The sequence below is a fragment of the Triticum aestivum genome, chromosome 7A (genome assembly GCF_018294505.1).
Source record: "Triticum aestivum cultivar Chinese Spring chromosome 7A, IWGSC CS RefSeq v2.1, whole genome shotgun sequence".
NCBI lineage: Eukaryota > Viridiplantae > Streptophyta > Magnoliopsida > Poales > Poaceae > Triticum > Triticum aestivum.
In genome coordinates this window covers 204,308,684-204,324,793 of record NC_057812.1, presented here as the reverse complement: position 1 = coordinate 204,324,793, position 16,110 = coordinate 204,308,684, and the positions used below count along the sequence as shown (strand labels likewise).

General features: G+C 44.1%; 2 protein-coding genes across 11 annotated transcripts; both read left to right on the top strand.

The window, feature by feature from the left end:
* The first annotated feature begins 872 nt into the window (after nt 1-872).
* On the top strand, nt 873-9,742 carry LOC123150608 (uncharacterized). 10 transcript variants are annotated; one of them, XM_044570447.1, is made up of 8 exons: nt 873-1,203; nt 5,385-5,457; nt 5,677-5,771; nt 6,418-6,503; nt 6,705-6,812; nt 8,265-8,338; nt 9,124-9,393; nt 9,482-9,742. In XM_044570447.1, exons 5-8 carry the CDS (start codon nt 6,768-6,770, stop codon nt 9,534-9,536), a joined length of 444 nt encoding a protein of 147 aa, XP_044426382.1. In that variant the 5' UTR covers nt 873-1,203; nt 5,385-5,457; nt 5,677-5,771; nt 6,418-6,503; nt 6,705-6,767; the 3' UTR covers nt 9,537-9,742. The 10 variants fall into 10 exon arrangements, 5 of the variants coding, with proteins under 5 accessions (XP_044426382.1, XP_044426381.1, XP_044426384.1 ...); XR_006475238.1 differs by lacking the exon at nt 873-1,203 and adding an exon at nt 4,444-4,868 and having other exon boundaries at nt 8,265-9,032; XR_006475240.1 differs by lacking the exon at nt 873-1,203 and adding an exon at nt 4,801-4,864 and having other exon boundaries at nt 8,265-9,032.
* Nucleotides 9,743-10,305: 563 nt separating this feature from the next.
* LOC123151338 (arabinogalactan protein 23) lies at nt 10,306-10,848 on the top strand. The gene has a single exon (XM_044571065.1). The coding sequence runs from the start codon at nt 10,440-10,442 to the stop codon at nt 10,644-10,646; it is 207 nt and encodes a 68-aa protein (XP_044427000.1). The 5' UTR covers nt 10,306-10,439; the 3' UTR covers nt 10,647-10,848.
* The last annotated feature ends 5,262 nt before the right edge of the window (nt 10,849-16,110 follow it).

Below are 16,110 nucleotides of genomic sequence, written 5' to 3'. Positions count from 1 at the left end.
CCTCACAAGTGTCTTGATTTGATTGCATGGTTGAAGTCCTCGTTCAATTGCTCCCGGACTGATCAATGGCGAAGCTCCACAGCTTAACACGATCGTTGGTGAATGTCGCGGCGTCATCCGCGGCCAGTTCACCGACGGCGACCTGTACGCCTTGACCAAGGCCGAAACGGACCTGGATTTTGCCCTGTTCCATCAGGCGCGCGCACGGCGGTGCACTTGGCAGCCCGTCTGGTAGGATGCGTGCGTGCTCTATCGTGTCGAGAATTAACTAACACGACGAGCCAACAAGGCAACAAATACTCTCTCCATATTTTCTTCAGAAAGTTTGACGTAAAAATACGAGGTAAATACAAAAGGAGTGCTTGAGCTTGTCATGGATGTTCAATTTAGTGCTTAAATTTGAAAAAAATACGTCGAACTGCTTTAAAAATTTGGCACGAATGTTTTGCTTTGTATGTAGTCCATATTAGAATCTCTAACAAGATTTATATTTAGGAACGGAGGAAGTACAATGCTAATCCCATCCATATAGGTAAAGTGTGCCAATTTGGCACCAGACAAGAATCGATACAGTGACCTAACAGTCTTGCTAAGTCTCAGTCAACGCTACATCCGTGAGATCTTATATTAAGATTCGTGCAAAAAAAATCCAAATTTTTATTTTTCTCTCTTACATGTTATGTCACTTGACTAAGACCAGGGCCGGCCCTGTGGGGGGGGGGGGGGGGGGGGGGCAGAGGGGACGGCCGCCCCGGGCCCCCGAGATGTAGGGGCCCCCACCCAGGGTGATAATGGGTATGTACGCAGCCAACTAGGCAATGGGCTGGACGTGTAGATGCAGGCAGTGGCTAGCCCATGCACGCAGCCGCTCGTTCCTCAACTCGTCGTTCGCTTTAGCGAGTCTTAGCCTCGAAGGCGCGGCTGTTAGTTAGGTTTCCTAATAATTCCCTGCCGAGATACAAGATCCAATCGTGAGTTCGCATCGCTACAAGGATCACGATCTGCCACCGTGTTCTCATCGCGAATTGCTGGGTTCTGATCGTCGCCGGGTTCTGATCGTGAATCGCCGTTTCACCGGCGAACTCCTCTCTCCAATCTTTGGTGTCACCCGCTCATCGCCAAGCGTAGACGAATGACACACCCCAGTCCAGATCGCTGAGTGCCCTATCAGACCATCGGCAATGCGGATCCAACTGATATGAGGTATATATACCTTATTACTATTCTGTATTAGCGAACTAAGTAATTTATTACCTTTATTACATATGGACACATAGCTTTTGCACTTTTCAACTTTTGTGTGTGTATGCTTGTGTTCTTTAATAATGGCTGGCATTCTTCATATGGAGGGTGTTGCAGCGCCGATAGCAAAAACATGGCGATTGATGACAGGTTATTAGCAACATTTCGTTGGTTGTTGTAGGAGATTCCCGGTAGTTAAGGTGGTTAAGGAGCGTAATTACAGAACACACTTGAAAGGAGTACTGAAACTTATGATGTCAAAATCGAAGGGAGAGACCACAAATGATATGTTGTTTTTGTTTTACTGTCTTAAGCTGGGATTTTGGTGTGATTCATGGCAGAATTTGGATCCTATCAGTCTATGAGTTGCAAACAAAACAATTTGTGACTTGTAGAGCATTGATAATCAAAGGCAATAATTTAATCTTCCTTCATAGATAATCAAATACTTTTGTATATGAAGAGATCTTTTGATAGTTGAAGTTCATAGATCATATATTTTTTTGGCGAATTAGGAGGGCCCTTCACAAGGTGAATCTGTAAAAGCGTGTGCAAACTAAGGTTCTAAAATTTTGGTTTTGCGGAGTTTTAAATCATGGAGTATTTTGAGCTCTTTTTTTATCGGTATAATGCCATGGTCTATTAGTATCATGAAAATCATAAAATGTTAGTAATCAACCATATGAGATTTACGTAGAACAAAAAATCTTTAGTTTACAATACATAGACACTCAGCTACTTATTGTTATATTACAATTATACTAAGGGGCCCTGAGTTTTGGTTTCGCCCCGGGCCCCCAAAATCTCAGGACCGGCCCTGACTAAGACTTGATTAAATCTCAGTCGACTAAGACCTAACCACACGTCCACACCCGTGACCTAAAGCTAACAGATAGCATATTTTTTTTTTGAGAAACAACAGGCAGCATATGTGCTGCCAATGACGCCAGCATAATCCTGCCCACTATTCCAGCCCACAACACTTAGGTAAAACAGATTTGGTACTTAAATGGGCTGCATGCAGTGTGGCCCATTTAGCACAAGTTATTTCTTTTTTAAAGGAAAAGGTACATAAATAATAGTAACAATTAGATTAAAATATTTGTGTGTAATTAATTAACTCGTGGTGAACAAATATTCATGTGCACATATTTTTTTTAAATCCATAAACAGGGCCATAGTGTCGGTTACAAATATTTGTGGTACATAAATAAGAACCTCATGATAGACAAATATTCGTGTGCACACAAGGTAAATATATAAAGGTATGCAATAAAATATCTTACTAAAATCTATTCCTGTATTTTGTTTGAAATATTCACCTATTATTTGCAAAAAACTATTTTAAATGTAATCCAATAGTGTTTAAAAATTTCTACTTAATACAAACATTTAAAATAAACTGTCATGGATTATATTTAAATAATAAAATAATGCAATGTATAGTGAATACATCATTTCTTACAGGCATGGTTTATATTTAAATAATACATAATCATTTTTAAAATTACATGAGTATTTTTTAAAAGTTAGTTATTTTAGTTTTGAATGGAGTATTTATAAGATGAATAGTTGAACTTTATTTTTACTACTATAATTATAATTTACAGATTATATTTACCATCTTTTAAGGGATTTTACATTTTTTAAAGAAATATAAAATATGCTAAATGGGCTGCACTGACTGCAGCCCATTATGACTACTCCAACCGTTTATATTCACTGTATACATATAGCATCAGGAGCCATAAAAATGTCTGAAATAAATCAGGAGCCATAATACAATATATTAATTGATTGTGGGCACGGTGGCTAGCACATTATACTTTTTATCTTGAGGTCTCGGCTTCGAGTCCAGTCTGGTACTATTTTTTGTTTAAATTTTGCTGACAGACGAGACCCATTAGTCATAGAGACACATTGTATTATAGTATTCCTGTTTGGTATTTATAAGTGGGCCCCATGCCAAGTCAGGCATATACGGTGCCACATCAGCGCATTTTACGTATACGAATGGGATTAGCATCATATTTGCACATTCATGTCAAGTTTTAGAACCAGTTCGATGTACTTTTCATGTTCAGGCACTAAACTGAACATCCATAACAAGTTCAAGTACCACTGATGTATTTACCTCTAAAAATATTCTCTCCAATCTCCATCCAATTCACACACACTTTGCCTGTTTCCGCTACTTCTCAAATCCAATTAATCCACATGCCATGTAACTTTTTCTATGCATTACCTTTAGCAAGAAATTTCTTAAGCTTTCCAAAGTCCAACTGAAATAAAGTTCCTGCAGAGTGTAAGGTTTTCAACTCAAGTCCTTAGAAATGTGTTTGGTTTGTGTCATGGGCTGAGATATTATGGTGCTGCTCCCGAGACATATGTGTTTGGTTTGAAAGCAAACTGAAACTGACTGATACCTGCAAGAAAAATATACCCCTATAAGCATCTTCAACCACACTTGCCTAATGTAAAGCCTCCGCATTATGGAGCCGACGAGCCCCCATTTGTCCACCCGAGCAACCACACTTTCATTTTCAAAACCTTAAACCCATGCAAACGAAAGCATCGTGGATCATTCAATCATACAAGTATCAGACATCAATGAAAATAACACAAGACTATTCAAAGATGAATAAATTTTTAAATTAAAAAACATAGTTCAAACATAAATATTATCCAAAGTGCGTCTGTTGATCTCGAAGTTGTGGATGCATCTCTAGGAAGTTAACAACATGCAAAGTCAGCATCTCATGTTATCCAAAGATGAATAAGTTGTCGATGCATCTCTAGGAAATATACTATATTATCTATGTCGTTAATAAAATTATAAGAAATGTATTTACGAAGAGAGACTACTAAGGCACAACACAAGACTACTAAGGCACTTCATCGTGTTCGATCGTCTCGCCACCTTCCTCTTCCTCATCCTACTCAGCCGGCTCGTGACCCTAGACCTCTTGCCATGTGTTCTTCCTCATTCTATTCATGAAACAGGCTTTCGCCTCACTTATCTAACTTATAAAGGATGAAGGGGTAGGTAGTCACAACGAAGGCATCGAGCGCACGGTACCATGCGAGGGAAAAAAACCCACCGTATCGCGCCGTGCGTGGGGGTGCAGCGCACCACGCGAAGGAAAAAAAACACCGTAGCACGCGAGGTAGAGAGCGGCGCCCCAATCCACAGCCCCGCACCCCTCGCTCCTCCCTCCCTCCCTCCCTCCCTCGTCCTCACCCGCCGCCGCTCCCTAACCCTAGCCCCAATCCACAGCCCCGCGCCCCTCGCTCCTCCCTCCCTCGTCCTCACCCGCCGCCGCTCCCTCCAACCACCTCCTCCTCCTTCCGATGGGTCGCCGGATCCGTCGGCCACCCCATGGACTTCGCCTGGAAAACGCGGGCTGGGAGAGAGAGCGCGGGCGGGTGGTAGAGGAGGGTGGCGGGCGCCGACGTCGCAGTCGAGGGGGAGCAGGGCTAGTCGGCCGGAGCTGGAGGCCGGCGCTAGAGGAAGGAGCGGCGAGGAGAGAGGCGCCGGCCATCGGGGACCTCCTAGCCCTCTTCTTCTTGTCGCCATGGCAGGTGGAGCTCGAGCCATCGGTCAGCCTCCCCCTCCCCATGCGTAGGTACCCCCTGCTCCCCTCCTCCTTCCCTTGATTTATCTCTCTCTCCCCCACCCTATCTTCCCCCTTCCGTGTTGCCATGGCCCGTCGCTCCTTCGACCCCGGATCCCGGTGATGCTATCTCCTGTGCGCCGCCTCAATCCACCGCCCTCCCCCGCAGGCTCTTCCGCGCTGGCTTCCACGAGCTGGGTTGTTGCCTCCTCCCCTCCCGTGCACTATCTCAACTTTTCTCCACAAAAATGATGAAAGGCAGCGGCTCAATGCCTCCTTGGAACTCCACCCTGTTTAACTTCTTCCTCCTGATTCCTTCCACTCTAAATTAATTTAGGGTCTGGGTGTGTAGTTTTTATGGTGGGTGTGACGGATCTTGGGGAGGTGAGGAGGACAGAGGTGGGAGAAGGACTGCGAGTCTGGAGAATCTAGGCTGCACATATAAATCCTCTCCATCTTCCTCTCCCCTTTGACCCCTCCCCCCTAGTTCTCCAGTAATCTGATTTTGATTTCTTCTGTTTTCGTAAGAACAATGTGTGCAGATCTGTAAAAGAAGAGAAGAGGAAGAATCCCAAGGAAGAGTTTGGTGAAGAAGAATAAGGTGAATTCACCTCTGTCTCAAGCAAAGTCACATTTGTTCCTGCAATTTGATGTTATGATTTATTTTATCCTTGTTTAGATTTGTTTACATGAATGCCAACTACTTTATTTTACTTATATTCCAGTGACTTTTCTCATTTGTTTTTTGTTCGTGATCTGCTCTGCTTGTTTTGGCTCCTTTTAATTGATGCATTATTTTTGTCTATTAATGTGTACCCAGGTGACTATGTGAGTTGCATTGACAGAATCCATGTATTAAGCTGGGGCATTTTTGGCAGCTGCAGCAACCTGACAATTCATTTGTTCTCATACAAGGTAATTTACTTCCCCCCTTTATGTATCATGGATGGATATATGTGCTGGTTGGTTGTCATTACTGAAGCAAGAATTGTTGATGATGACTACCTTCGAGCAGGTTTTTATTGGTTTTTCTTTCTCCATTTTTTGTATGATGTATGGATGTTGTAGGATAAATGTGAATTAACAATACAACAGCTTCCAGAAGTATTTTGCAACTTCAGAAATCCAGAATTATGGTTCTGATGTTAATGACCAGGATGATGCGATAGCCTCTTTTGATTCGTATCTATTTTTTCGATGCTTGAAAGATATACTTGCATCACTTGACTGGAATAATCTAACTTGCGTTTCTCTTTTTTTTTCATTTCCAGAGAATAATCTAACTTGCGTTTCTCTTTTTTTTTCATTTCCAGAGTACTTTGCTGCTAGCATAATTGTGGTCCATTTTCTACTCTACTTTTCCTTGATCTATATACATGATTGTCAATTTCCAACTTCTTAGTTACAGAAAAAACAAACAAAATTCAGTTTAGATTTGTCTGCTGTAGGCATTAAAAGATTCATCAGAGCCATCATTCTGAACATTGTTTAAAATGACACCCTATTGCCGTTGGTGCCAAGAACTTGTGATTTATGGCTTATGTCAATTCCATCTTTATAGATGCTTGTGAAGTACATGGGGAAGGCGCGCATGGTTGATGATTATGTTCTGGATTGGAGGCCGAAGCAAACTCCGTCAGGTTTCAGGTGCACGCCCTCTGTCTCTGTTTTCGTCTCTGTAGCTAAACTTGAGAATTGTACACTTTGGTATATAAAGTTAATCGCTGAGTTTACATGCAGTTATGAAAGTTAGAGCATATACATGCTTGATTTTACTTCCTTTAATACAGGGCATTCTATAATTACTAAGAACTGATTAGTTGAAGTGTGCCTCCCTATTTTGTCCAGATAATTACTTCAGGTTAGGCGGGAGAAATAAAAAGGGTAACCATAGATATATGGTGTAGCATCATGAGGTTCAGGTTCCTGCTGTTGATCAACGTTGCTTCGGTCGAGGTGGGTTATGCTTGATTATGTTCTTTGTATTTTTGTTCATGGCCTACACTGGTGTTATCATCTATTCTGTTTCAAAAATTTCAATGGCTTAGTTTCATGTCCCAGTACCACTTGAAGTACAACTAAGTACCTTCTGACAGGGCAATAATGTATGTATTTACCTATGGTTATTGTTTCCTATAAGAAACATGATCATCTCACCTTGGTTTCCCCTGTATCTGACTTGGGACAGTTTTATGTGAGATTTGTTTTGCATTTTCTGTGTGTGTGGATGCTTAAGCTTAAGCTTTTGTTATTTGGTTCAGTTAGAGATTAAAGAAGACTGAAATTGAGTCGATGGTGTATATACTTGATATATATAAATGGTCAAAATAAGGAAGTGCTTTTATGAAAGTTAAATATGCAGTTGTCTTCCTGTTTGAATCTTCATTGGTGATTCCAAGTTTGTTGCTTTCCCCAAAAGTGGAGATTTGTAGTACCGACAGAACTTCAACCTATTCAGCATAGATCTTAAATTGACCAGACAATAGTATAATAATTTTTATTTACGGCCTTAGAATTGTATTGCCACAAAAAAATCAGATTTGAAATCGCAAAAAAAGCAGGTTCTTATGCTCATAACAATCCAGGAGATGATTCTGTAGCTTAATGTTTGCTTAATCTTTTCCATCCTTAATTAGTTAAAGGTATTAATTTGGTGATAATTTAAGAATCTTCGGGTAGTAGAGATCATGTAGGTCATTTAGCTCCGCCCACCGGCCGCCGGAGATTAAAGAAGACTGAAATTGAGTCGATGGTGTATATACTTGATATATATAAATGGTCAAAATAAGGAAGTGCTTTTATGAAAGTTAAATATGCAGTTGTCTTCCTGTTTGAATCTTCATTGGTGATTCCAAGTTTGTTGCTTTCCCCAAAAGTGGAGATTTGTAGTACCGACAGAACTTCAACCTATTCAGCATAGATCTTAAATTGACCAGACAATAGTATAATAATTTTTATTTACGGCCTTAGAATTGTATTGCCACAAAAAAATCAGATTTGAAATCGCAAAAAAAGCAGGTTCTTATGCTCATAACAATCCAGGAGACGATTCTGTAGCTTAATGTTTGCTTAATCTTTTCCATCCTTAATTAGTTAAAGGTATTAATTTGGTGATAATTTAAGAAACTTCGGGTAGTAGAGATCTTGTAGGTCATTTAGCTCCGCCCACCGGCCGCCGGCCAGAGGTGAGTTCTTTTATACCTGTATAGGAGAGGGGGGGGGTGCTCATATCGGGGCTGCAAATTGGGGGCCTCTGATGTTATCACCATCCCGGTTCCGTTCTTCAGATACGCAGAATCGTTCTTGTTCATTGGTTGCTTGAGGGGAATGTTATTTTCTTGGAGAGACAGAGAGAAATCTCTACTGAATTAGGTGTTGAAGATGTTTTCTTGTGTATGTGTGTTTCAGTGCGAACCCGGATCAGTTGCTGCTCCAAACCAGACAATTTGGAGGATGAACGCGAGTCTCCCAGCGATGCCATGGTTAGCACTGTTCTTTCAGTTGTCTCTGTTTCAAACCATACAATTCATTTAGGCAAAATACTGGAGACACTATCATTCATACTGTATTTGGCATGGTAGTGGACAGTCAGAACCTTACGGTCTTGCAACATCCTCAGAATAAATATTCTGCTCCAATCAGGTTCTATGTATATTCTGTTATCCACGGTTTATCTCAGAAACGAGGATTTCATATTACACAAGTGAAGAATCCTTGAGAAATGTTTATGGCAAATGTCAACCGTAAGTCCGCACAAGACATAAGTGATCCCCAAATGGTGAACAGTGCCATTCTACAAAATAAAATGTCTGCAGAACAAAAAGGACCCTGAACAATTTCTGGAATTTTTGTGTTCCTTTATTTGTTACTCCTCTGCACTACATCAATTTTTCCAGGCTCGTTTTGCTTTCAAGTCTGATGCGCGTGTTTTTTCTCATATATATAGGAAGAAGAAAGTATTCGCTCCAGACGTAGATGTCTAGCTTGCCTGTGTGCTGTAACATTAATCAGTGCATCGGGCCCAAAGTTTTCTATCATTGGAACCTTGATGATTTATCTCATTTGAACATAATCTAACCCCTCTGATTTTTTTCAGTACATAATTGTACACCTTCTATGCCCCGCTTAATTGTGTGTTCATTTTGTTAATCAAGAAGCATCTGATTTTATGGCTGGGTATGTTGAAAATATATAAAACCTTTCTTCTTTTGGATAATTTGTTTCCCTTTGACCAATCTTTGTTACTTGCCTACACATCTGTGCATAGCGTGGTGCTCCAGCGCGACCGCTTCGTGTGCTGCCTCGAGTCGCATGGCCACCATGCCCGCGCCGAGGCGAAGGCCGCTGCCACTCTCAACGCCCTCTGCTGCGCGCTCTCGCCGGCGGCGTTTGCAAAGCCTTGTCGTGGCGCTGCAAGTGTTGCCCCCCTCCTCCCCAAGGGCAAGGTGAAGGAAGGTGCATGTGTGGTTCTTCAGCAGCTCGCAGCGAGGATTGCTGTGTCCAACCTGCAGAAGTATGCCAAGAAGTTCTCGGAGATGTAAGCCACGACACATTTTTCTGCCATGATTTCCTTCGGTTGGATTTCGTGGATTTAGGTGTTGAAAAATTATGGGTTGTGGATGCAGGATTAAGGACATGTCCCCACACTACAACGAGAGATCTGAGCTGTTTGGAAGTTAGTTTAGGTTTTTGTTGTGGACTCACAGCTTCTCACATGTATGATCCTCTTAGACCTTTAGATTTCCAAAGAAACTAAATGAAAATATGATGGTATGGTCTCAATAGTACAATTTAAAGCCTTTCATGTTTTATATTTTCTTTGAAATTTGCTCTTGAAGAATTATGTATCTATGTTAGATCCGGTGAGAAAAGGCGGCTTTCAAGTAGAGGTTGCTGCAGTGTTGGCCACATTTGGTTTTCGACTTAAGTGTCTAAATATTCTCACAATACTTGGCTCCCTTTCGGCCTTTGCGCCATTGGCGCAACGAGTCATCTAGTTATAGATAAAGCACAAACACTAGATTCTCTCTTTTATATTTGTTGTCGCTTTGATGCCAACATCACGATAAGGTATTATTCCAAGTCCTCGCTCCGTTGGTTTTACCATGGTTATGATGAGCCCCCAAAGGTGTCCGGTCGCCCATGTGGCCACATTCTCTAATTCTCAAAAAAAAAAAGTGGCCACATTCTCTCCAAAAGAGCAAGGAGCGAACATTCGAACCGTTCAAACAACCAGCAATTGCTAACTAGAGTCTCCCTAAAAATAAGGCCACCGACTAAACGCTGTGTTCAAAGTTAGCCACGAGACTCGTTCATCTCCAAGACTCCAACAACCTTGCCGCCCACTCATATCACGTACATGCACGCACGTACGTAGACAGGGGCCTCGACATGCCGCCCACCACCAACTCTTCTTCAACCTCTGACCCCCAAGATTAGCTAGCCTGCTAATCCGGCCTATAAGACTCCCCCTCCATTCCCCCATTCTTCCCCACGCAAGCATCAAGGGCACGAATAAGCAATCCCAGCTTTGCCAATAAGCCCTTGTGCTTCCTCATCTCCCTCTTTCGACTTTCTCAGGTCATGGAGATGAAGAAGATTGCCTGCGCCGTCCTCATCGCCGCATCGGCGACCGTTGCCCTCGCTGCCGATGGTCCGGCCCTTGCCCCGGCGGGAGCCCTGGCGGGAGCCCCGGCGGCGGGAGCCTCCGCAGCAACCGGCGCCTTCCCGGCCGTCGGCGCGGTGCTCGGCGCCTCCGTACTCTCCTTCTTGTCTTACTACATGCAGTAAGTAAGCGAAGGAAGATACGTGCACCTGGAGGAGGATGAAGAGGACAAATGCTGCTGGTGCTTCCTGTATTTCGTTAATTTGATGTGTGTCGGTTTTCGTTTTTGTGATACATGTATCTTTTATTTGGTTTGAAACTGGATTACTTGACCATATGTTGATTGATCCATTCATTTCATTAATGGAAATTTTCACTCTTCGTTCATTTGATTGCCTTTTCTTACCGTCGTGAATTGATCTCTAACTTTACTATGTATAAACGATGTGAGATTTTTTGTATGAGATTTTGGTTGTTCTACTGTATCACCCTTATTATCTTAAAACTTATAGGAACATTTTATAATTAATTAGAGCATAAAAGGAAGAAAAAAACATCTTCTTACAAGATCCTAGCAAAAGAGAGGATGCTTTATTAATATAAGGCCATTAGGATTACTTTTATTTATCATAACATGAAATTACTAAGATATATTTCATGCCATCCGTTGATGCATCCTCTGGTCATATAGCATGTGAATCACCCAACTCTTGGAACCGCAATCACCTTGGCGTTTGCATAGTCACCATTGGGCGTGGCAGCCACAAAGATCCTAACGCGATTGCAACAGTAGTCACCGGTAACAACGGCATCTTGGGGAACGTAAATCGCATCGGTGGAAGGCCTCTCTTTCTCAATCACATCTTTTGCCTCCTTGCCCTTCCTGCCCAACAACTCTGGCCAGATCAACTTGCCCGCTGTTGTGCATGCACAGTAACAATGAATGATTAATGTGGTTTAACCTACGGTTATATCAGACTAAAAAAATAAGCGATGGAATTATGCGAAAGTTGAAGCATGAACACGAGAACTCTTACGGCATTGGCCAGTGACAGGGGAGCTGCAGGTCCTTTCAACATGGTATGCCATGGTTGCTAAACTTTCTTCTGCTGTGTGGAGGATGACGGCCGGGTACAATTGTGTATTTATATGCAAAACTTGTAATTAAATGACTCGTTAATGCATTACAACTATTGTGTCATTCATCACAATAGAGCGAGGCAATTTCCGTTGGCCAGACACACTTACTAAATCAAATTAAGACAGTAAATATACATAATGGCTATAATGGTGTATTAAAATTGCCGAGGATTGAGGTGACTAAAAATAGGCTCGTGCGAGCTGATTTAGTATTGAATTATAAAATTACTTGTAATTGTTATTCATGAATTTGAAAATTAGTTAATTTTTAGTAGCATCAATCCTTGGTTATTATTTAACACGTTTTATGGCCAGGATCTATTTGTTTATTCTCTTGATTTGACTCGGTGCATTTGCATACCCTTCGGGCAATCATGGATCTCGCGCTCGCAATGTATCATCGTGGATTTGAAGCATACTCCGATGCAAGAAGAAGGGGGCAGGATTGAAGAAATTTTGTAGCCGAGCTTCTCGAAAACTTTGGATGTGTTATAGGGATAAATGAAAATGAATATTAAGGTTTATGGCGCATTATCGGCGTGATTTCATTTTCTATACCTACTATTAAAGGGAATAGGTATTCTTGGTTTGGTTCAGTCCAACTATTAAAGGGAATATATATTCTTGGTTTGGTTCAGTCCTTTTCATTTCGATGGGTCTTTTATGGGCTTCATAGAGTCCGCAAAAAATAATTAGGTCAAAATAAATTAACATTGTGAGAATTTAAACATGACCTCCTATCTGGATCTTCGATGCAACAACCTATGCGTCATTCACATTTACTAAATTCCAACTCGCTCTAAGTATATGAGTGGCAGTCCTCATGTTTAAGCAAATGAGCTAATTAAAGAAAGGATTGTGGACTTAAATAAAATATTTAAACGGATGTGGCTAATTAAAAAAGGATTATGGGTAAACCGGTGGAATAACTAAAAGAAAGATTGTGGTTTTAATAAATAGAATTTTCAAATAGATGAGGCTAATTAAAGGAAGGACTTGAGGTAAAAAGGTAGGATAGTTAAAAGGAAGGATCTGTATGCTTCAATGTGTTGGGGATATAAAATTAGAAAAGGAAGAATTTGATTCCCGACTAAAACGGGTGAGGACGTCACGGTAACTAAAGGAAGGATTATACTTAGATGGAATCAGTGGGAGATTATGCCTAACAAAGAAAATATGAACACGGCTAAATTGCATCGTATTTTTTATGTTCATTTTGTAGAAAGAGCGTTGCAACATTTTTTTATAATGAATCCGGTGCCGTGGGACATTATACTTGCACAAAACATCAATTTTTCCCATTGCAACGCACGGGCATATGTGCTAGTTGTCTCTTATTTACTTAAAAATTACCATTTCCTATTTTGCACCCACGTTTATGGCCAGGATTTGTTTACTTATTCTCTTGATCCTTTTTGTTTTGTTTTTGCGAATGGTTTTTTCTCTTGATCTGACTCAGTGTGTTTGCATACCCTTCCGTAGTTTTTTTTAGAAAAGGAGCATACCCTTCCGTAGTGTGGCTCAAACTAGATATTTGTGTCTGTCATGAGAGTCTGGTACACAATGTCGGGCAGCGACGACGATTATGAGAGTAAGCATGTGCCAGTGGCCGGGATCGATGATCGTCGATGGTGGGCATGGCCCGCCTTGCTTGATGATCTCAACTAGCACCATGGGCTTCAAGCATACTCCGATGCGAGAAGAATATAGTAAAATCGAAGAGTGTTGTAGCCTAGTTTCTTAGAACTTGTAGGGGCCAGAAAAATATATTGAAGATCATGACGCTCATTATCAAAATGATTTCCTGTTAGTTCTCTCAGAATTTTCATTGCTTAACCAATTTCTAACTCACGGTAACCTCTGTCAATTCTCCACTTGATTTTTGAGTAAAACAATGCAAAGTTCCGTTTGAGTAGGCCAATGCAAAAGGAGTTGCCACAAAAAGCACATGCCATTTATCTATCTATCTATCTACTACCCCTATAAAAGCATAAAGCGCGGAGATTCAAATATATTCTGTCCGCTCATACAACAAATCCTATAGTTCAAAATCATCCAATCTTTAGTGCTAAAATTGCAATTAGTGCTAATGCAATTGCCTACCCACGTCGACTCGTAAGAAAACCGCCCCTACGCCTGGCCCTCACGAACACGGCGCCCCGCTCTCGCTTGTACGCCCCGCGCCAGGCCACCGACCCTCGTCGGGCCTCCTCGCCTCCCTTCCCGCCCCCTCGTCGGACATCCCCACTGCTCCAATGCCGTCCTACCTGCAGTGGCACACATAAAAAATTCCCAATCGAACCATTCGGATTTCCCCATTCGAGCGCCCTCCGCGGAGCTCGGCCTCCCAAACCAGGTCGCCGCCGCCACCGCCATCGAGCACCTCCCAAGATCGGTCTAACCAAAACGACACAGACAGACGCGCCCTCGCAGGAAGGAGGCGAGTGTTAGGTTGATCTTCTCCCGTGTGGACCCAACGGACCACCGGGCCCTTAGATCCGCGCCCTGATCGAGGGCGCCCAACCCACAATGGTTGATGGGCACCTATCACCTACGCAATATAAAGAGGTGGGGGCCGGCGGCACACAACACGAGGTTCGTCGCGCAGCCGCACACCCCACCGACACACCTACTGATCTAGGTTCCGCGCAGTGCTGACGGGAAGCTCCGCCACCACTACCCACTCTGCCATCACCGCCGTCGCCATCCACCATGGCCACCTCGGCAGGTTCATCGACTCAGAGTGAAGGTAGGACTACCGGGAGTCTCTAGCCTACTCTGATCTACAGCTCCATCAATGGTTTCGGAGCCATGCTAGGCTAAGATCTTCGGTAGAAAAGAAAAACGATGAAAGAAAGATCCCCCCAAGAACCCTAACCCTAACAGAGAAAGATGGGAACAAAAAAAGGGCAAAGTAATCTCGCAGAAAAGGGCGCCGACGCACCGGCCGCGCCGTTCCTCTCGATCCTGACTCGCATCGGCATGCCAAGGTTTTGGGAAGAAGAACTCTACCCTGACCGGGGCAAAGGGCACCGCGGCCAAACCGTTCGATGGCGACGCGCTCACGGCAAGGCGCCGGCGAAGGGGATGGCAATGGCGCCTGATGGGGACATGTACCTAGGGTAGGGTCATGGACCTGATCTAAGTACCTTACCCAAGGACGCCCTTAGAAGAGGTCGCCTTCCAGTCGACCAACGAAGGACTCACTCGACTGACTGAAGGACTCGACCACGAAGAATCACTCGACCACCAGGAGGTCAAGAGGCACTCTGCACTGCAACGGCCTGTAATTAAGTAGGCTTTATGATAGTAAAGACACTTTATGTAGGGCGTTACCAGTAACGCCCCAGACTTAACTCACCTTAAACCCTCTCCTACGTGGGCTGGCCGGGGTCCTGGCGCACTCTATATAAGCCACCCCCCTCCACAGACAGAAGGGTTCGGCATCTTGTAACTCATATACTCATAATCCACTCGACCGCCTCCGGGAAGGGCCTGAACTCGTACATCCTTTGTGTTTACAACCTCTCCATAGCTAGGACCTTGCCTCTCCATACCTACCCCCACTCTACTGTCAGGCTTAGAACCACGACAGTTGGCGCCCACCTTGGGGCAGGTGTTTTAGCGATTTTTGTGGAGAAGTTGCGATTCTTCCGAGTACTTTCATCATGGTGTCTGCTGGAGTGTTGGTCGAGGGTCGAGAGATCCGTCTCGGCGCTTTCACCTTCATCGCCGACGACTCCGCCTGGCTCCAGGAGGCTCCACTCGACGTTGATGCGCTCCCCGTCCGCGGTGCGACGCATTTTCGCGCATGTGTCCGCGGCGTTCTGCTGCGGCAACCGTCGACCCCGTATCAGACGACTCCTCCATCGTCCACCCTCCCGGTCTCCCGCCAGCGCAAGCGCTCGGGCCGGTCGAGGCTTCAGCGATGGGTGAGGCACGCGGTGGCTCGCCAATCGGCCACCACCCAAGTTGCGGCAATCGAGCCCGACGAATCTCTTTACGGCTTGTTCGATCTGTCGACTGGCTCCGTAGAGACTGCATCCGAGTGCGGTAGCAGTGATCCAGCGGCGGAAATCTTGATGGTCGACGGGCCCCGCAGTCCCCCTGGCTTCGCCCGTGATGATGGAGCAGGTGACGGAGGCGACCCCGCACGACGCCACGAAGAGTACCAGCCCGAGCCACTCGACTCTCTGCAAAGAGAGGAACTTCGCCGCAGGAATGTGGATGCCCTGCGTACCCCCATCGCAGGAGAAACCCCCGAGGCTCGTGCCTTGGAGGAGGCGCGTCTGGCCAATTTGGCCGAGCGCGCTCGACTGGAGAACCTTCAGCGAGCACTCGACGAGCGCGCGCGGCAACGAGTTCCCGACACCAGTCGACGTCAACTCTTCCCGCCGACTCAGGTATATCGAACCCCAATCCAGAATTTAGCAGCTGCGACCCGTATAGCAGAGTCCATCCAGCCTTCGCAGTCGGAAGCTGGCAGAGGTCTGCTGCAGATTAGGGATC

What these genes read in the sequence shown, in the direction of transcription:
- LOC123150608 (XM_044570447.1), top strand. Translation starts at nt 6,768, where the DNA reads ATGAGGTTCAGGTTCCTGCTGTTGATCAACGTTGCTTCGGTCGAG. An exon ending in TCAACGTTGCTTCGGTCGAG is followed by an intron (nt 6,813 to 8,264) that starts GTGGGTTATGCT and finishes TGTGTGTTTCAG; the next exon opens with TGCGAACCCGGATCAGTTGC. An exon ending in AGTCTCCCAGCGATGCCATG is followed by an intron (nt 8,339 to 9,123) that starts GTTAGCACTGTT and finishes ATCTGTGCATAG; the next exon opens with CGTGGTGCTCCAGCGCGACC.
- LOC123151338 (XM_044571065.1), top strand. Translation starts at nt 10,440, where the DNA reads ATGGAGATGAAGAAGATTGCCTGCGCCGTCCTCATCGCCGCATCGGCG.